This window comes from Nothobranchius furzeri, chromosome 10, assembly GCF_043380555.1.
Source record: "Nothobranchius furzeri strain GRZ-AD chromosome 10, NfurGRZ-RIMD1, whole genome shotgun sequence".
Lineage (NCBI taxonomy): Eukaryota > Metazoa > Chordata > Actinopteri > Cyprinodontiformes > Nothobranchiidae > Nothobranchius > Nothobranchius furzeri.
In genome coordinates, this window is record NC_091750.1 from 53,865,333 (window position 1) to 53,886,514 (window position 21,182).

A 21,182-nucleotide genomic window follows, 5' to 3' on the forward strand; every position below is an offset into this window, starting at 1 on the left:
TCCGACAGTTCAAAGTCAAGGTTTCAAAATCGAGTTAACACTGTGGCTGGGACTCTACCAGTAGGCGTAATCATCCGGCGGCTTAGCAGTGTCCTCCGTCCTCCTTATGAAGGCCACCCACTGATCAGCTGATTGATTGCAGCTGCTGCTCTCTCTCCTGAAAACAGAACTCACAAGCCAGGTGATGTCATGGTGTGTGTGGAGTGCTCACCTCCCAGCTCACAACAATTACATTGTTTTGCTTTATTTTTTACCTTTATTTGTTGTTTTAACAAATAGATATAGTTATTTTCACTTAATGGTAATGTAAATATAACATAAACATATTGTTTAATCATTTCCAAACATTTAATGTGATTACAACAGAAAATACATGTTGCAGTTTACATAACATTTCTGTTGTGCATTTACAAAGTTTTTATGTAAATTCCACAGTCATTTTTTTACTGTGTCTCGATGTTCAGCTCTTTTATAGCAGATGTGACAATGTCACTGATGACGTTTGCATATTTATGCAGTTCCATAGCAAGCATGTTCTCCAGAGTAAAGCTGTCAGGGTTTATCTCAAAGCTGGTGCCAGTCCTTTCCATCAGCTCCTCCCAGTGCCTAAAATAAAATTAAAACAACAATAATAAAGTAACCACATGATAAAAGAAAAACCAACAAATGTTCTCATGATGTGAAATAAATTAATTGGCATAAAAATTTGCCTTAAAAAAGAAATGAACTCAAACTCTTCATTTTCCAGACAAACCTGTCTCTGAGTGCCTCGTGCTTCAAGTCTTGCAGAAGAGCCAGTGATTCTCTGAACTCGTTCATACTCGCGTCCAGAAAAAAAGCAACAGGTAAAGCCCTCACATCTTTGGGCAGCTGTCTCAGGCTTTTGATGAAGCCTTCTATGTTGTCCTGTAACATCTGGATGTCCAAATCTACCCACAGTGTTTCAGACCATCTTGCTTTTGCTTCCTGTAAAAAGAACCAACTCAAGCAAGAAAGTGTGGAATCAATTGAGGATGGGAAAATTCAAACATTCTCCCACCTTCTGTGCTTCATACACATTATAAGCCTGTCTTAAGCCGCTCATGTCTTTCTGAATCCTGGTGACCTCTGGGCACACAGTGACAGGCAGGTCCAACAGCTTTTCAGCATTAGTCAGCTCTTCCCATTCAGCCACAATCTTGGCAAGGTCTTCTTCATATTTGTCCATGATGCTCAGTCCTGGAAAAAAACAACAACAACGAAAATGTCAGCATTTCACATTTAAACATTCCTTTACTGGTTTTGATTTAGGCACCTTTATCCAAATCTTCTCCCACAGCTCCAGGACCATGCAGGTTGAAGCTTTCAGCAAAGATGGACACGTTCTGTCTGAACTCTTCAACCTTCTCTTTGGTAATCTTAACAGAAACCAAAAAGATGTGTTGGCTCTGTGTATTTCTGAAACATTCTTTTCAGTTCAGATATTAATGAATGACTTGTTGAAACTGTACCACAGCAAATGACTTCTTGACATCTTTCAGACTATGATCCACTTGTCTAGATTCTGTGTAAAGGTCACTCCATGTCTGGTCAATAATGGCCACCAGCTCTTTTTCATCTTCTCCAACCTAGGGCACACACAGAACTGTGGTATTACCTGGGTGAGAAATACAATCTCTGAGTAACAACTTCAAATTGAACACAGTACCTCAGCTTTATAGATGGCCAGGGTTCTGTAGCTCTCCTGGATATCAGTGATTCTTATTTCCATGTCTACAGACATGTACCTGATGTCTGAGATGGTGCTGAGAACAGACTTCAGGTCGTTCACAGTGTCTGGGCTTTGCTTCAGCTTTTTAGAGAGTTGCTGTTGTGTAAGACAAATATTAAGTTAAAAATCCAGAAACATTCAGCTTGGGAACATCTGACTGAGGAGCATGATTCAGTACCGTGAGTTCATCTCTAAAGTTGAAGAGATTCTTTTTGGCAGATTTGTTGAGCAAATAACCAAGTGAATCGATCCAGGACTCTGCGATCACCTGTAGTGTGTTAAGCAGTGGCGATAGGTTCAGATGGATCATGCTCTCCGTCTTGCAGCGAGGCTCCAGATTCACATCTTGCTTAGCCATAGCAAAGACGTTCATCTCATCATCATACTTGGCATAGGATGGATTTTTGGCTGCAAACTCTCCAGTCACAAGACATCTGTCCTTTTCCCAAAGAAACTGGTAGCGTTTCCAGTACTCAAAGTTGCGACTCACTGAGAGGAGCAGCTCCTCAATCTTTTGGGACACCATTAAAGGACTTTGCTTTATCTGAGGATGCTTAGACACATCACAGAAGAATGTGAATTTCTTAGACCCCTCTTCATCATTCACAAGTTGTATGGGGCAGTTGATGCAGGTCCCATGCATCCAACGTGGAAAACGCTGAAATCAAAATGATGTGCCTGATCAAGTCACTAGTTTGATGCTAAATGCACATACTTTCCAGAAATATCACCAGAGGAGCTCACCTTGGTGCTCTCTACACACATGTCAATGCACCCCGTGATCATCCTGTTGATGACGTCACTTCGTGGCTCTAACACAATACCAGTAGATAGGACGACGTTTGCTTTGAAAACAGCTGTGTTTCCCATCAGCACCTTGGTGAACGTCTGAATGCTCCTTAAGGTCACAAAAGGACAAACAAATGTGTGAATGTGTTTTTAACACTAAAACATACAAGGGTAAATCATAATTTGATTACCTCTGGAGCATCTCTATCAGGGAATCAAACACTTTGCACTCCCAGTATTTATAGTATCTAGCCATGCATTTGGCTTTGCCACTTTTGGTTTTCATAATCACATATTCTGTCTCATTGATGAGGAAACTGATGTCAGAATAATTCTTAGTGAGAATATTCAGAGTCTTGGTTTGCTCTCCCTCAATGCAGTCACAGAAGTCCTTGATATCTTAAAAAAAAAGATTTTACACTGGTAGATTTTCATTTTTTGAACCAGTAAATATCTCCTTAATTTCGTGTTACCTGGCAAGTCTCTAGATTTATCAGATACTGGCAGTTTCAGCAAGTTGGACAGAGTTATCGACTGTAGCTTGGAATCAATTGCACGCTCGTTGTTGTGAATCTGGTTGACGATGGACTTGAATTTAGAAACAGCCTGGACACCTCGACTGATGAACTCAGGTATCCCTAAAACCAAACACCGTTTGTGCTTTAATCTAACAGAAAGAATAATGTAACCACTGCATGGTCTTCAAATAGCTTATCCTGTGAAGCTAACAAACCTAAGAAACACCAGTTGAGCTTCTTCAATCCAAATTCCATCTCTTTTTTGACCACTTCTATATGTGGCAGCAGCATGTCGAGATGCTCCTCACGCAGGCTGTCCACCAATGAGTGAAAGTCTTCGATAAGGTTGTTCAGATCATCAGCAGACCTAAAGATGAGGTTAAAGCAGCAGAAAGCAGAGACACCATAAACGGTTTAACATTTAGTATACACTGTGCTTTAGGAAGTGTACTCACCTCAGGAGACTGTGTTCCAACATAGCCAAGTCTTCTGCCTTTTTCGGAACAGAGTAGCCCAGTAACATGAGGGGCTTTATCTCAGAAATCATTTTCCTTAATTGTGGAGGAAAGTTTACTATGTAGTGCACGTTCCTTTTCTTGCTTTGTTCTGGTCTTGGAACTTTCTTTAAATAACAAAAAGAGGTTTTAGGATATTTATATACAGTGGGACAAAAAAATATTTAGTCAGCCACTGATTATGCACGTTCTCCCACTTAACAAGATGAGCCCTGTAACTTTCATCATAGGTGTACCTCGATTATGAGAGACAAAAAGAAGAACAAATAATCCAGAAAATCCCACTGTCTTAATCTTAAAGACTTTATTTGCAAATGACAGTGGAAGATAAGTGTTTGGTCCATAACAAAATTCCATTAAGGGATTTACATTTCAATGGTGGAAACAAAACCCACTGCACACTGCTGCCAACCAGCGGTTGGCATTTGAACTGCACCAAAAGAAAAGAAAATACACAAAAGTTTGCAAGGAAATTGTTCCAAAAATTAGATACAAGGCTTTTGAATATCAATGTAATATTGCAGTAAAAAATATCATGATATACTCTGATATCAATATTTTTGATACACGGCTTTTGAATATTGCTATAATATTGCAGAAAAAATATCACAATACAATGCCATATCGATAATTTCTTACATCCCCATTATGAAGGCAGTCCTTCATTAGCTAGGCAGTGTGTTTAGGATCATCGTCATGCTGAAAGACTCAGCCACGTTTCATCTTCAATGCCCTTGCTGATGGATGGAGGTTTTCACTCAAAATCTGACGATGCATTGCCCCATTCATTCTTTCCTTTACACAGATCACTCATCCTGGTCCCTTAGCAGAAAAGCACACCCAAAGCATGATGTTTCCACCCACATGCTTTACAGCAGGTATGATGCTCTTTGGATACAACTGAGCATTCTTTTTCCACCAAACAAGACGAGTAGAGTTTTTACTATAAAGTTCTATTTTGGTTCCATCTGACCATTTGACATTCTCCCAATACTCTCCTGGTTCATTCAAATGTTCTCTAGAAAACTTAGAACAGGCCTGCACATGTACTGGTTTAAGCAGAGGGACACGTCTGGCACTGCAGGATTTGAGTCCCTGATGGCGTAGTGTTTAACTGTTGGTAGCCTTCGTAACTTTGGTCCCAGCTCTCTGCTGGTCATTCACTGGGTCCCCCGTGTAGTTCTGGGAGTTTTGCTCACTGTTCTTGTGATCATAATGACCACATGGGGTATGATCTTGTGTGGAGCCCTGATCGTGGGAGATTATCAGTGGTCTTGTCTTCAACTTTCTAAAAATTGCTCTCACAGTTGGTTTCTTCACACCAAGCTGCTTACCTATTGCACATTCAGACTTTCCAGCCTGGTGCAGGTTTTGGTGTTCTTTGACAGCTTTTTGGTATTGGCCATGGTAAAGTTTAGAATGTGACTCTTTGAGGTTGTGGACAGGTGTCTTTTATACTGATACCGAGTTCCAACAGGTGCCATTAAGAGGTTACAGGTCTGTGAGAGCCTTGCTTGTTTGTAGGAGACCAAATACTTATTTTCCACCATAATTTGCAAATAAATTCTTTAAAAATCAGACAATGTGATTTTCTGGAACTTTCTTTCTCATTTTGTCTAATAGTTGAGGTACACCTATGATGAAAATTACAGGCCTCTCTCATCTTTTTAAGTGGGAGAATGTGCACAATTGGCGGCCGATAAAAAAAAACACGAGGGAAACAAGTTGATATGAGTAACAGTGAGTGGTCCATACCAGGTCTTGGTTTTCTCTGATAGTCAGCAGAGGCTGTTTCAATAGTGGCCAGCTGTTTTCAATTTCTTTCAGCCAGTCCTCATATTTCTTTGTCTCATATTGCCTAATCCGCAGTGCAGTGTCCTTATACTTGATTTTGACCTGAGCAGAAAAACTGTGAAAACCATAAATGTTTTCCCATATTGGAACTTTAACAGAGTGAAGACAACTCACCATGTAGCTTTGTTGTTCACTTCCAAGCATCTGTGCTGCTTTCAGGAAGGAAAGCATGGGTTCTTTAATTTGGCAGAAAAGAGTTCTGGCCCATGTAATGGATCCTGCCACAGGAGTCTCACACTTTACTAAATATGGTTTGCTCTTCTCTGCATCAAAGATTTTATTAATTCTGTCAACCTGTAGCAGCAACAAAAATACTTACTCTCTGCATACTGCAAAATACTTTCATCCCCACATTTTAGTTTTTCTAGCTTTTGTAGATTTTGATTGTACAGTACCTCATTGCAATACTGGATTAGGAATCCATCAAACTTTCGTTTCAAATGGTCATTGATGGCCTTTCTGAAGGGGATTTGTTGGAATTTCAGCAGCATTTCAAAAGCAGCAGCAGACGAATGCACAGTTTTAAAAGCCAAATCGACAAATTCAATCGTTTCTTCATCGATAACCTGAGTGAGAAAACAAACAAGCTTGATAAAAAAAAATCCACCTTTCTTCATTCAATTATGCTGAATATTAACTGGTCTAGTTATACATTTCCTGGACCTACCCCAAGTGCAGAGTCAAAGTCTTGCATGACCTTTTTCCAGTTGCCGTTTTCTGAGATGTTGAAAGGATCAAACTCGACCTCCTCAAAAAGTGAAACTAGACCATCGAGTCTGATCAACATTTCCTTGATCTGTTCCCTACTTTTCATGTCTGGGTCAAAGAAGTTGTGGAATTCCTTCTGCACCTGTAAAACCCCAAATCCAGAAGAGCTTTGTCAAAAGTTCTAAATTTACAATATGGCTTTTGTGTAAGTGGCCAGTAACTTTTGGAGTTTCACTAAATATAAATAGCCTGACCTGAAACACATAACACAGATCCTGGCAGACAGACGCCATGTAATCGCTGATCTCAAACAGTCTTTTATGATCAAATTCCCATCGAGGTGCTCTGCCTGATTTTTCAATTGCAGCGCGCACGTCATAGTAGGATGACTTCCACTGCTCCAGGACACTCTTAGCGCAAAGCACCATGGAATAGGCCTCTTCCCTATTCACTCTGTTCAACACACAGCGTTTTGTGAAGTTAGACTTAAACAGCAAATCCATTTGAATAGACGATTATATTGTTTTCACAAATTAGCACCAAAACTTTACTTTTGAGCTGTTTTCAACCATAAAATGAAAAGCATTAATGCATACTTGAACAGTTTCAGAACATGAAGTCCTCTAGACACTTGCTCACAAAGCTGCCACGCAATCCGCTCCATTAGAGGGACCATACGTTCGTTTGAGTTGTAGTGGCGAGAGATTTGCCAGATGATCTGTAAGCTCTCCATCATCTCAGGGATAGTCTCCTTCATCATGGTAAAATCTGACCCAGCAGCCAAATTCTACAAAGGACAACAACACGTCTAAAGGAGAAGATGCCTCTAAAGGAGGAGATGCCACAACAAATGGACCAACGCCTACTTGTTCAATTGTTCAGAAAAACTTGGGTGTAAAGAAACAAGGCTACTCACCAAAAAGTGTCTTTCCAGCGTCTTAAGGAAAAATACATTATTATCTGACTCTGAGTGGTATTTAGATAGATCAGCAATGGTTCCATTGAGGGTGTGAATAATGGCTGGATTTGCTTTAGTCGTCACATCCAGGATCTTCTGTACCATCGGCTGTTTGAGCTGTTGACACAGAGCACTGAGAACAGAAGCACGGTCCCGCCAAAGTTCTATCTCTGCAATAGGTCCAGGAGCCTGAAAGAGAATCACAGGTGATCACTTCTCCCAGATGTATCACTGAATTAACCCTTCCCCTCCTCTACCAAATCATTAGAGGAATGAAAAATGTTCTTTTCTTGACATGTGAGTGATGAAATGTGCTCCAGTCCCTGAAACGATCAGTTATGTTGTAATTTTATGAATGATGGATCATTGCAAACCTCTGGCTGATTGCTTTGCTGTTCCTCCATAATGGTGGTAATCTGAGTCTGCCAGTTCATCACACATTGCTCCAACCTCTCTACTATCTCAGGACTGTTCAGCAGGACATTCACCTCCAGCTCCAGGTCCAGGTCAGGAATTTGGAGTACAATTTCACCTAGGGCAAAGACACTGTTGTCATGTTCCCGAGCCGAGGTGAGTGACACCATCTCCACTCTAACTGTTATTGAGCTGATTTCCCACAGGTGAGGAGCGGAGGGGGCTGCAGCAGCAGGAGATTCCCAATCAGGAACTCGGGTTTAAAAGGAGGATGGAGGCACCTCACAACGCCGGATGATTGCACCAGTTTAGGTAGCCCCAGCCACTTGTACTTGTACTTTTGTGGGCGACGGTGGCACAGGAGTTAAGTGCTCGCCTCATAATCGGAAGGTTGCAGGTTCGAGCTCCGCTCAGTTTGTCGCTGTCGTTGTGTCCTTGGGCAAGCCACCTTGCCTGCTGGTGGTGGTCAGAGGGACCGGTGGTGCCAGTGCTTGGCAGCCTCGCCTCTGTCAGTGCACCCCAGGGCAGCTGTGGCTACATCGTAGCTCATCCTCACCAGCGTGTGAATGGGTGAATGACTGATTGTGTTGTAAAGCGCCTTGGGGGTTTCCAGGACTCTAGAAGGCGCTACATCAAATACAGCCATTTGTACTTGTTTGTTTGCTTTGACTCGCTCTTGGATTACTTGGATTTTGACCTCGGACTGATTTGTGGATTACGTTTTGGGACTACCCCTTACATCTGGTGTTTGTTTGCCTTCCCTCAGGATCCTCACACAACCTGCCTCACCCTCGCTGTTTCGAACTCTGGATTACATACACCACGTCCCATCCTCCTCCGTTGTTCCTGTCTGGTCCCTCTCTGCTACCTCACCCATCCCGGATTGCTCACCCTCTGCCCAGCACTCACCTCGGCTTTCACGCCTCCCTTGTTCACCCCAAGCGCTACATGGACTCGAGCTGCACCGCTCATCTCCCATAGGACTTCCCTGTGCTATTTTTTTTCCCGCTTTTTGAATGAAGAACTTTTCTTTTACTCAACCTACTCGTCGAGTCTGATTCTGCATGTCTTGGGTTAGGCACTTACCTCGAGTCATGACAACTGTACTCAGAATAAATTCATCATGATGAAAATGTTTTTTTTTTACTCAGTTCAAATTATTTCCTGATTTCTGGCCCTCAATAATACATTCTGTTTTCATTCCCTTTATTTTCTTGTTGTGAACCAAACAAACCTTGAGCATGAATCTCTCGGATTGTTTGACTGAGCTTTCCGAGGTATTTGTGCACACTGGTGAGCACCGAATGACGACCCTTAAGTGGCAGATCAGTAGGAGCTTTCTTTGGGGCAGCTGTTGGTCTTGCTTCAGCAGTAAACCAGGGTACATAAATCTGAAAGGTGACAGAGAAATATACACCATTATTTACCAAGAGCCAGATGTAACAAATGTTTCATTGTTATGGACTTACATGGAGCAGTTGCCTTCGAAACGCCTCAAGCGGATCTCCACTCTGCATACCAATGTCTATTAACCTAGTCATTAGAGTATTGGCTTCTTTCATGTCCACTGGGTGAACAATAGTCTCTGTTACAAAGTAAAATTTGATTTAATTTAATTGTCTGTAATTTTAATGTCAACTTAACTTTGTTTTACTGTGAAATAGTTATGTCACCTTTAAGGTTTCGTTTAAAATAGAAGATAGGATCTTTAGGATTCTTATGAAATCTCTCTGGAATCTCGTCCAATGATACGTATAATTCCACGTGACGGACAACTTTAACTTCAGTCTTCTGAAAACAAACACAAAGAAAAAAACAGAGGTGGTTGTATTTTCTGCATCCCTACAATCACCTGGAAAGGTGTTTTAAAATAAATTTAAACAAGTTTGTGGGAAATTTCTTACATAGTTGTCATTTGTCTCTGACTCCACTTCACTGAAGGACTCGTGGTCAGGATCTGAAGATACGCCGTTATTCTGCTCTGAGGTCCTAGAAACTTGGGTTATTCAGTGTAACAACAACAATAATCATTTTTATATCATCATTTTTGAGGCAGTCAGTTCCATAGCTGTTCACAGAAATCACCAGTAGGCACCGTATAAAACTGCCCCAGCCAGAATAATGTGGTGGATTCACTCTAATGCAATTAGGGAGCAAATTTCAGTAGCCTACGACAGTGGTTCCCAAACTTATTTAGCCGCGCACCCCCTGCTATGTCCCGACCATGTCGACGCACCCCCCACCCCCCCCCAGCCCCCACATCAGGGCATGGCCATATATAGACGTCAAGCTAAACAGACAGGGTTAAAAAAATATGATCGACCTTTTTCCCCATCACTTTCTTTTTTTAAATAGTAATTAATAAACATTCGATACCATTACAATTTCCTTTGATTTAATTTTAAATAAATATTTAGAGTGCCCAGGTAGCACATAAACAATGCAATTTAACGGTTTTCTTAAAGTAGGAACGTTTAACCTGAGCGGCCAGAGCACTCTCCTTCCTTCTGTTCTGCGTAAACCTGAGCTGATCACCTACTTGTGCGTAATCAAATGTCTATACGGGAAAAGGTGGAAAAGCCATGACGTTCACTTTTGCCTCAGACAGACTTATTGCTGTTTTATGTTGTGGCTGAATCTGCGATCCGCTGCCACGCGGACTGGAACAACAAATGCTGCAGTAACATGAGTTGTAGTCAGGTTCATGAGGAGTCACTGCTGGAGCGGACCCGACTTTAATACGTCATCCCAAAATAGAAGCTAATATCTTAATTTGACCTTGAATGAAAAATGTTGTTAAAAAAACCTCTTAAAAGTTTTTATCACGGAGGAGGCAGCGTTCATTTCTGTCTTCAGTCTGACAGCGCGCCGGAGTTTGCGCAGCGTGCGCGCTTATTGAATCTGTGTGTGTGTGTGTGCACGCGGCACAGCTCCATGAGCCGCTCAAGTCACCGCGTCTCGTTATTGGTGCTATTTAAACCAATTTTGTAACGCCTGTGACCTCTGACAGACGCGCTCTGAACTTCAGATCTTCAGCACGCTGTTAATAGCCTGAATGGGAATCATTTCTTGATTTATTTTGTTACATCCACAATGTTCTGTGTGTGAGGTTTACAATGTCAGAACACCTGCATGAGACACGGTGTTAATTACAATCTGCCAGAATAGCTCGCCACCTTCAGATTCCTCCAACATCGTTAAAAATGATCAAATACTGAACATATCGGCGTCCGCAGGCCAGAATGCTGAAGCTCGCACATTGAGCTCGCACATTGTTATTATGAAGCTAGGGCACATGTGGAGGACACGCGCTCGCGCGACGGAACATATCGGCGTGCGCAGGCCATGTGAAGCTCGGTGCATTGTTATTATGAAGCTAGGGCACATGTGGAGGACACGCGCGCGCGACGGAACATATCGGCGTGCGCAGGCCAGAGTGCTGAAGCTCGGTGCATTGTTATTGTGAAGCTAGGGCACACGTGGAGGACACGCGCGCGCGACGGAACATATCGGCGTGCGCAGGCCAGAGTGCTGAAGCTCGGCGCATTGTTATTGTGACGCTAGGGCACATGTGGAGGACACGCGCGCGCGCGCGACAGAACATTTCGGCGTGCGCAGGCCAGAGTGCTGAAGCTCGGCGCATTGTTATTGTGACGCTAGGGCACACGTGGAGGACACGCGCGCGCGCGACGGAACATATCGGCGTGCGCAGGCCAGAGTGCTGAAGCTCGGCGCATTGTTACTGTGAAGCTAGGGCACACGTGGAGGACACGCGCGCGCGGCGAAACATATCGGCGTGCGCAGGCCAGAGTGCTGAAGCTCGGCGCATTGTTATTGTGAAGCTAGGGCACACGTGGGGGACACACGTGGGGGACGCGCGTGCGCGACGGAACATATCGGCGTGGGCAGGCCAGAGTGCTGAAGCTCGGCGCATTGTTACTGTGAAGCTAGGGCACACGTGGAGGACACGCGCGCGCGGCGAAACATATCGGCGTGCGCAGGCCAGAGTGCTGAAGCTCGGCGCATTGTTATTGTGAAGCTAGGGCACACGTGGGGGACGCGCGTGCGCGACGGAACATATCGGCGTGGGCAGGCCAGGGTACTGAAGCTCGGCGCATTGTTATTATGAAGCTATAGGGCACATGTGGAGGACACGCGCGCGCGCGCAAAAATATACTTGTTTTCAATTACATTTATTGGGCCCACTTACTTTTTCTTTGGCCCACCCACAAATGAGTTTCTGGCTACGCTAATGGTGACATATGATATGACAGACTTCTTTGAGCTCCGCAGCCATTACACTTTTCACCTCGCGCACCCCCTGGCGGGCCGCGGCAGCTCGCGCACCCCCCGGGGTGCGCGCACCACACTTTAGGAATCTCTGGCCTACGACATCATATTGTAGCGACCCCGAGCGTCTCAGCAGCAGGTTTGTAGTCCCCACCACACTTTAGGAATCTCTGGCCTACAACATCATATTGTAGCGACCCCGAGCGTCTCAGCGGCAGGTTTGTGGTCCCCAAATCTATCAGTAGGACGCAGTAGCGGTGCACACCAGACCTATATTAGGTTTCTTCTTCAACGCTTTGCAACGCTACAGACACCGACCTCTATCACGCTCCTACCACACAGAGTCATGGCGTCAGTTAACCATGCTAATTCAACCCGCTCCACAGAACACACATCACCTTCCCTGTGGCTTACATTAACATAACACTCAAATCAACACATAGAAACTAGCAGAATGATAGGAAACACATATAACACAATACCCAGAATGCACCTGGCTTACAACCCCAGCCAGGTCATTACACTGCCCCAGGTCATTATGTGGAGGTTGTAGACTGAATAAGTAAAAAATATTTGATTTATTTCATGGTTAAGCTGGTTAGAAACATACTTTATTGAAATGAGTGATTTGTTGAAATATTTCGTAATGTAGAAGACAAGTTTATCTAAAATGCTATTTTGCTCATGAGTGAGAGTTAGAATGCACTGCAGTTTAAGATCGAGTGATCTGTGATCGATTATTCCTGCCTTGTCAAGACGACACAAAATTTGCTTCTAAAAGTGCTTCTGATGTATTTGCCTAAGTATTATCTTTTATGTTTACAGTTTTATCTATTTTTTGGAGACCAATTGCTATTCTAGAGTTTGTTATTAAACGTTTTTAGCTGGTTTGGCATTGACTAGTCAGGTCTGAGTTCAGGGCCAGATTAAGACTTTGTTGTACCCTGGGCAACAATATTCAAGGGCCCCATCATCACGACCCGAGGATCACCATAATGTGGTCACATACAGAATATTTTACTGTAATATGCAGTAAATATACTCAATACTTGAATGCCTGACAACATGTAACCCGCCCAGAGTAACCTTTGACCCACCTCGTGTGGACTGACCAATGAGGAGAGGGTCTTAACTTGAGGCCCTCTCTTCATTGGTCAGTCTGCATGAGACTGACTCTCAACTGACGTTCAAAGTCATAGGCAGCGAAGCGTCTCTCTGCAGTGCAAAATCCCGGGTGGACAGTTTGTTTAATATAGGGTGACCATATTTCCATTTCCAAACAAGAGGACAGGCGATCTGTGCCTATGACATCACACTATGACAAAGCCACACAAACCATGTTGGGACCCATTTTTTGTAAGAACTAAATTAATATCAGATTCTGCCAATAAAAGGGCTCCAAAACAGTTCATATGTAAATATTTTGCATATTTAATGCAAAATGTCCTTTTTCTGCTTTAGTGCTGCAACAAGGTTTTATTAATAATAAATTGTTATACCTTTTGTTTTACTACAGCATCGGTAAGCTTCCTGTGCACAGATTATTAAGGATGCTTGTTTCAGCTGTGAGATTAGACGATAGGATCAATGAAAAAATAAGTTGTCCCACACTCCATGGAAACTTTCAGAGAATCCACAAATAGTGGCTTTCAAATAGTTTTGTTACTTTTTGCAAGTTTAGAAAAGAAGCAGATGAGACAGCGTGTCTGATAATTTAGTTTTTCATCTGAAAATATTAGAACATGTCAGTGATGTCTGAGGGGCTTTTATAAACACTGTATAGCTAACACTCCTGGAGAGGGTATGAATTACACACAGGCTTCTGGGGAGCCCAGTTATGGGGGGTGGGGTGGGGTGGGGGTGGGGGGTGGGGCATTTTGCCTTGGCCCCCAAAATGTCTTGAAACGGCCCTGGGTGTGTGACTGAGTTTTGAAGGTGATCTGAATTGTATCAGATGTATAAATATGACATGTGTATAACTTATTGTTTTATACTGGTAAAACATGTAGTGGAGATAAATCTATCTACATTTTACTTTCAACACTTAGTTTTGTTTTCTTGTTTTTATGCAACTATTTTCCTGTCCTGTCTGTCTCTCATCTGCACCTCCTCTTAATTCTCCAGAAAATCTGTTGCCTGGATTCTTAATTTTTCACCTCATCAGTTACTTTTGAGCAGATCAAAGGGATCTCCTGCCGCAAAGCGCAGAGCGCGTTTTCGATGCTGCGTGAGGTGAAATCACCGACCGCAGCACAGGTGATGAGCTCCGCAGTGGCTGAGCGCTTCAGGCACAAATAAGACAGAAAATAGAGAACATGTGCAGACATGAACGATCGTGTGCTAATTATAGTTTTTTTGGTTGCGCCACTTTGAGAATGGACCGTGCGCTGGAAGCAGCTGCCTGGATCGCTGCGCAACAACAGCGCTGTGCCGCTCTCTGCTCAAAAGAGTCCAAAAATGATATAATATAGGTAGAAAACTTTTTTCCGGCTCCCCTGGATGTGTAGGATATACAGCTCCCCCACAATTCGATCCCTGCTCCTGGATGAAAAGCTGGACATTTTCATCAATACAAGAACCCGCAGTCCGGACGCGCCGGACAGAGAGTGAAAAGTGGACATGTCCGGGGAAAACGGAACGTACGGTCACCATAGTCCTCCATAAAGCGGGAAATTACAGATACAGTATTTTGCTCGTGCCCTGGGCCCTTCAGAGTTTGTGGGCCCTGGGCAATTGCCCAATTGCCCATATGGTTAATCCCAGTGGCGGCTGGCCAGTAGAGGGCGATAGGGCGCCGCCCTCCCAGTTTTCCCGTGTTTTTAATTTTTATTTAAAAAATAAATAAATAAAATGAACAATAATCACATATTCTAAGTTAATTGTGTGTTTTGTAACAAAAATAAATCATATATATATATATATATATATATATATATATATATATATATATATATATTGGTCTCTGCCGGTCTCTGCCGATCTCTGCCGGTCTCTGCCGAGCGGTGGAGGCTGTGTGCTGTGTTTCAATCGCCCAAACAAGACGAGACCAGCTGTCCAATTGCTGACAAGAAAATCAAAGGGTAGGAATGGGAATGTATCCAATCAGCGCCGACGTTGTTTCAGAAGCATGATGGGCGATAGAGCTACCGCCAAAGGTTTCGTTGGTGTTCGGTAGAACTCGGCAGAGTCGTTTTTGGTCGTGACGCAGATGTAACATGGACGCCGCCAGTGAAAACAACCAGCATGGGTACCGGATCTCAGCAGCCACTGAATTCAGTTCGGTCTCTTCTCCAGTATCCGTTCGAGAGGAGAACTATGGTGGAAAAACTTAATGTCAAAGAGCTTGGACCAGATCAGCCCGACGTAAAGATAAGCCAGCAGGAGAAGGAGAGAGGTAAACTGTACACACTAGGCTTCTCCCGAAATTGGTACACCAGGAAGGCTTGGCTAGCTGGATGCAATCACGCTAATGCGTTATTTTGCTTTCCGTGTTTGTTATTCAAAACTGCTGGGACAGATAAGGCATGGATGAGTCAGGAGTTACAGACATGAAACATTTTTCTGAGAAGGTGAAGAAACACGAGTCATCCCGGGCACACATGGACAACAACACGGTGAAGCTAGCCATGCTAGGCAGCAGAGCTAATGTTGCCATGCAGCTCGACGAGGGAACAACAGCAGCTGGGTGCAGAGGTAAGCTGTACATTACATTTCTGTGAACAAGACAATCAGAATCAGAAATCCTTGGTTGTCCCACAAACTGGGACATTTGTTTAAAAACATGTACATTGTTTAATGTGCAATAACTGTAAAAACTAATTTCAACACACATACTTATTATACATATTTAATCATGTAAATGTGTATTTCATGTAAATTTGTACATACATCAATCTGATTCCATTTTACTTGTTACACTTCTGCTGCAGCAAACAAATTTCCCAGCTTTTGGGACAATAAAACATTTCTGATTCTCAATTAGATGTTTTTACCTCAAATGTAAAAACATCTGATTGAGAATCTGTCAGGATCTGGGGTGAGTCTGCACATTCCTCTAATCACCTTAAGTCATTGCAGGTGGGCGGCTCTGGAGAGTGGCCAGCTGCAGTGAGTTTCCCTCATCGGCTACATGGGTTTATAAGGAGCTGGAGATCACTTCACCTCGCCGGAAGATTACGCACCTTGGGTAGCTCTTGCCATTATAGTAAACTACAGTTTAGTCTTGCCTGATATTAGTCTGTTGTTGATGTTTTTTTTTTTGATGACCTCTGCCTTCCCTTCATCAGGAATTCTCACCACGAACCTTTCCTGCAATAACCTGGTTTTTCATCTCCAAGCCTGATCTCCCTCCTCACCAGAACCGACCCGCTCTCCCACCGCTCACCTTCCTTGGATTTTGGATTCATGCTGAAGTTGCTCACCCCAGTCCTGGCTACCCTCCCAAGCTCTGGATCTCAGCCCCACAGTAAGATCCACTACAAACTAAATCCTGCAAGATTCTATTCCTCGCTGCCCAACACTGACAGTGTTTGTTCCAATAGACCCAGCCCGGAGCTCTGCTCAGCCTCACCACCACGTCTGGCGGTGCACCTTTAGTTCTACTTAAAATAAACCATTTATTTTTCCTACCACGTCTCCTAGTGTGAATTCTGCATGTCTTGGGTCAGGAAACTTCCCTCGGTCATGACAGAATCAGAAATGTTTAATTGTCCCAAAAACTGGGAAATATGACATTTGTAAGTGGATACTGATATTATTTCCTATGAAAGTGTTTCCTATGTACTTATCTGTTTTATTTATCTACTTTAAAGAGGATTAAGACTTTCCTTGAGGAACACCATGACACAGGATGGGCTGAATGCTTTTGCCATGCTCTCCATGGAAAAAAAAAGCTTGTCACAAACATTCCTGACTTCAATAAAAAGCTAATCGAGAGCTTTGCCACTCAGAAGGACAGAAGGGCAAAATTTCTGTACAAATGAGGTATCACACACACACAAATGCATCCACTTGATCTTTGTATAAAGTTGACCTTGGCACAACACTCCAGAAATATTTAACAGTGTAAATTTCTGGCATTTTGTCTAAGTAGTGTTTACTACCATTACTGTAACAGTGACCTGCTCATAATTTTTCGTGTTCACTCAAATGTTGAAATTAAACAAAATGTTTTTGTTGCCTCTTGCATTGCCTATTTACCATTTATGGTCATGTTATTTTATGTGCAATTTAATGCAGTATTTTTCAACCTTGGTCTGCAAGGCAGCGTGCCAATAGTCAGACACACTTGGATTAATCAGTTTGTCCAATGATGTAAGACAGGAAATAAAAGAGCTGTGCTTAATTCAGGAAATAGTGAAGTTGTGCACAAAGCTCAGAACGCACAAGTTTGTTTAAAAAAAAAATAGCACAGCCCCACCAAAAATATTTTTCACCAGCCGCCACTGGTTAATCCGGTGTTGTCTGAGTTGGCGCGAGGGGAAACGTTGAGCTTCCACTAATTCATTAATAGAGTGGAAACGGCTGAACTCACACCGTGTTTGCGTGGTTCTTTCTCTATTCCCCATATAAATTTAAACAGATAAAAGGGGAATAGAGAGAACCACGCAAACACGGTGTGAGTTCAGCCGTTTCCACTCTATTAATGACTGAGTAGAAGCTCAACGTTTCCCCTCGCGCCAACTCAGAACTGACTAGTCAATGCCAAACCAGCTAAAAACTCTAGAATAGCAATTGGTCTCTCCAAAAAATAGATAAAACTGTAAACATAAAAGATAATACTTAGGCAAATACATCAGAAGCACTTTTAGAAGCAATATATATAATATTTTTAACTTATTCAGTCTACAACCTCCACAAATACACTATGTAAATGTCTGATTCAGCTTTTACAACCGTTGGTCTAGATAATTTTGGTGTTTTAGGCGAGTTTGTCCAGATAAACACTTACCGACGGGAACTTGCTCTTCTATTTCCTCCTCTCTAATATGTTTAAGGAAATAAAGCCATGAAAAACAGTCCACGTCGGAGACGCCGTTTAAAAACCGGATGATCGTCTCTTCTGCGCCACTGTCCCGACTCAGGAGTTCGTCGAAAGATTCTTGATACTTTGTTAAACCAAAAGAAACTGTTACCGTCTTTCGGATCCACTCCACGCGAATATCGTGGATCCCCATTTCTTTAAGATTTTTATCTAGCTCGAATCGTGTAAAGTGGTTGAAACCGTTCAAATCACTTACAGCCGCTGTTGCTGGTAGCGATGTCCCGTTACCCTGACAACGGTCTTGTAGATTAAAAGGGCCGGGGGGGGGGGGGGGGGGGGGGGGGGAGTGACTGGAATGTCTCCATAGGCGTCATTTTAACCGGGGACATGTCCCCGGCAAAATTTGTAATTGGCAGCTGTGTCCCCCCCACTTTCAAAAAAGCCTGCTGATGAGGATTTTTGTTTTACCAGCTCAGATCTTTTACCAGGGGTCGGCAACCTGTTCCCATCAAAGAGCCATTATTACCCATTTCCCACAGTAAAGAAAACACCGCAGCAGTCGCATCGTTGTGGGCGGGGCCTAGCCTCAGAGAGCTGCTCACAACCAGGTGACAGCAGCCGGTACCATGGGCGTCGCACCCGTGGGGGATTCAACAACCACACTTTTCCAGCTGTTTTGCTCACCTCCACACCAGTCTGGTTTCTTTACGTCACACTCACTCTGTTTGCCTCATCTCCTTCTTCACCTCCGCTTCTGACAGCCGATGTCGGGTTTCCAGGAGAGCAGGAGAGGGAGGGACGGAAGAGCTCGACTGAATTCATAATTTTACATCTTGACATTAGCTGTACAAAGTCTGAGTTTGATAAAGTGAAGAACAACCATTTGCAGAGGTTTATAATAGGCGCGGCGCCAGGTTTTCATTTTTGGGTGGGCCAAGGTAATTTTGGACGGACCTTAATAAGCAGTGACTTAGTGAAGCAGGCAGGTCGCGCTAGGAAATTTAGTTTAATAAGACGTCATAAATGTGTTTCCCTCTCATTTTTATTTATAAAATATGAAGTAAAAACTCCCAATTTAATTTTCATTCATTTGTCATTAATATGTAGTCTACACCCGTGCGTTAAGTGGACCATCTTCCAGTAAACGCAAAGCATAGCCCACCTCTCCAAATGCGTAAAATGTGCATCAGCCGCTAGTTAGGCGTGCCGCGCGCACCGTCAGCTATCGGCCCAGACGAGAGCAGAGCAACTAGAGAAAGAATAGAGGATAATTGTGTCTGGATGTGGATGGAGATTACATTTTACAGCAGCCTGATCATCATTTAAATACGTAAACCATCACCTGTCTTCTAGTCCATGCTATCAGCATTATTTTATCTGGTGTGTGTGTGTGTGTGTGTGTGTTCCACTTCAAACACTGGTCTAACCAACCAGACCTGCGTGTCCAGTAACATATTAATGTTACAATTAAACAGTTTCACTTCATGTAGGCTAGGAACGTTTCACCTGCCGTGGCCCGACCGCTTCTGCTCCACATAAACTTTGTGCGTGATCAAATGTCTCTACAGGTGCTTTCTGAGCTGAAGAGGCGACTGGATGCGTCATGCGTCTCCATATTGGAGACGGGAACAAGCGCTGTTCAGCCAAACTTTCATAATTTCATAAAAATAACATTTTTCCAAGTGACACATCCCTCAGAGAGACCGGGTTTCCAGACCGCTTCAGTGGGAGGAAATCAACGAACATCCTTGAGTTTATCCGTCAAAATAAAAGTCTAATATAAATATCTGTAACCTGCCATTTAACTGTTTTGCCTTCCTGTGAAGATTGTTGCAAAGAGAAACAATTAAACTTGATTAACCCCAGAGCCACGCGCACTGCGCTGTACGTCGTGACTGTAAATGAGGGGAAATGATTTAATCGGATCCTTTTCTTTTCAACATGGTTTAATGTAAAGTTTCATTCAGTACAAACTTTAGTTATACCAATATAACGAGACAGAGCCTGGATTTGGATTCTGAACAGTTTAAACATGTTTAAAACGGAGACATGCGTGACGCATCTAAAATTCGCACCTGCTCCGCTATTATGGAAATTAAACTAACAAGATGAATAGCATGAACTTATTTTAGGCACAGACAATATCCCCCACACTTTTGAAAAGTTTGCAACGCGCCTGGTCGCTCGTGTACGTCAAAGTTATCTTTCGTAAGAAGATAACCAATAAAACGATTTATATAAAGATGATCCAGAAGTTGTAGCCCCTCTCTGCCTACAATATTTTGATATTTTTCACCCTGTAGGTGGTTTTACTGAGCAGGTGCCACTTTTGTCACGCGATTCTTTTAAAAACATGTTTAGACTGTTCAGAATACAAATCCAGGCTCTCAGAACCAGAGCGCATGCGGGAAGGTTCCTCCCACTGAAGCGAGTGTTTTCCAAACCCGGTCTCTCAGAGAGACTTGTCACTTAGAAAGTGTTCCTTGATTATGAAACTTTGGCTGAATAGCGCTTGTTCCTGTCTCCAATGTGGCGACGCATCCAGGAACCTGTCTGAGGAGAAGCCCAGAATCTGACATCCTTCAGCTCAGGAAGCGCATACGCACAAGCGTGACGCGTCAACCCGGTCTCACAGTAAGACCGGTGGACAGGTGTCGGTACAAGATCTGCTCGGGTGCAAGATCGGCTCGGGGTCCTTCGACTGCCGATGACGTCAAATTACGGCAAACCGACTCGGACAAAATACACTACACGTCTATACTGTTGGAAAGAATTTAGCACTTTCGTTGTTAAAATAACGTTTCTTAAGACGTAAGTTTGTGTTTATAATGGTATTTGTAAAATAAAACACTATATCTTATTCATAATGTTGAACTCCTCTTTGAGCACATCCCTTGAAGAATCATAGGTATTAGCAACACCTGTGAAATTGTATTTGCAGGAAAGAAGTGTGTCCCGTTTATTTAAGTATTTTGTGTTTAGAGTTTTTGACGTCTTGTCATAGACTGTAGCTGCTAGCCAAAACTCTGGAGTTAAAAGTTTTCTGGCTTTACTAAAAAACCTGTCTGTACTTATTTGATTGATGATATTTTTACTTTCTATTAGACTCCAAATGTAATCATTTGGCACGTTTCTATTTCATAATTTGTAAGAATGTAATCGGCGATATTAGCATTAGCATTCCTATGGGTTTTTCCATGTATATTAGTATTGCGCTAACCACTCGCTGCCAAATTGCAGCCTTTGAGATTAGAAAATCTCCTGGCTTTACTAAAATATCTGTCTGTACTTATTTGATTGATGGTATTTTTACTTTCTATTAGACTCCAAATGTAATCATTTGGCACGTTTCTATTTCATAATTTGTAAGAATGTAATCGGCGATATTAGCATTAGCATTCCT

General features: G+C 42.9%; 1 protein-coding gene across 1 annotated transcript; it reads right to left on the reverse strand.

Annotated features, from left to right (window-relative positions):
- Window positions 1-329: 329 nt before the first annotated feature.
- LOC107372993 (dynein axonemal heavy chain 10) lies at window positions 330-18,076 on the reverse strand. Its single transcript, XM_070555779.1, has 25 exons — window positions 17,747-18,076; window positions 9,411-9,502; window positions 9,180-9,297; window positions 8,976-9,091; window positions 8,741-8,897; window positions 7,467-7,624; window positions 7,051-7,281; window positions 6,731-6,921; window positions 6,389-6,587; window positions 6,094-6,276; window positions 5,822-5,992; window positions 5,541-5,720; window positions 5,328-5,468; window positions 3,513-3,679; window positions 3,273-3,424; window positions 3,013-3,177; window positions 2,731-2,938; window positions 2,495-2,648; window positions 1,929-2,408; window positions 1,688-1,846; window positions 1,491-1,607; window positions 1,295-1,397; window positions 1,040-1,218; window positions 755-966; window positions 330-606 (listed from the first exon to the last, which is right to left on the reverse strand). The coding sequence occupies exons 1-25, from the start codon at window positions 17,970-17,972 to the stop codon at window positions 444-446; spliced, it is 4,422 nt and encodes a 1,473-aa protein (XP_070411880.1). The 5' UTR covers window positions 17,973-18,076; the 3' UTR covers window positions 330-443.
- Between the last annotated feature and the right edge of the window lie 3,106 nt (window positions 18,077-21,182).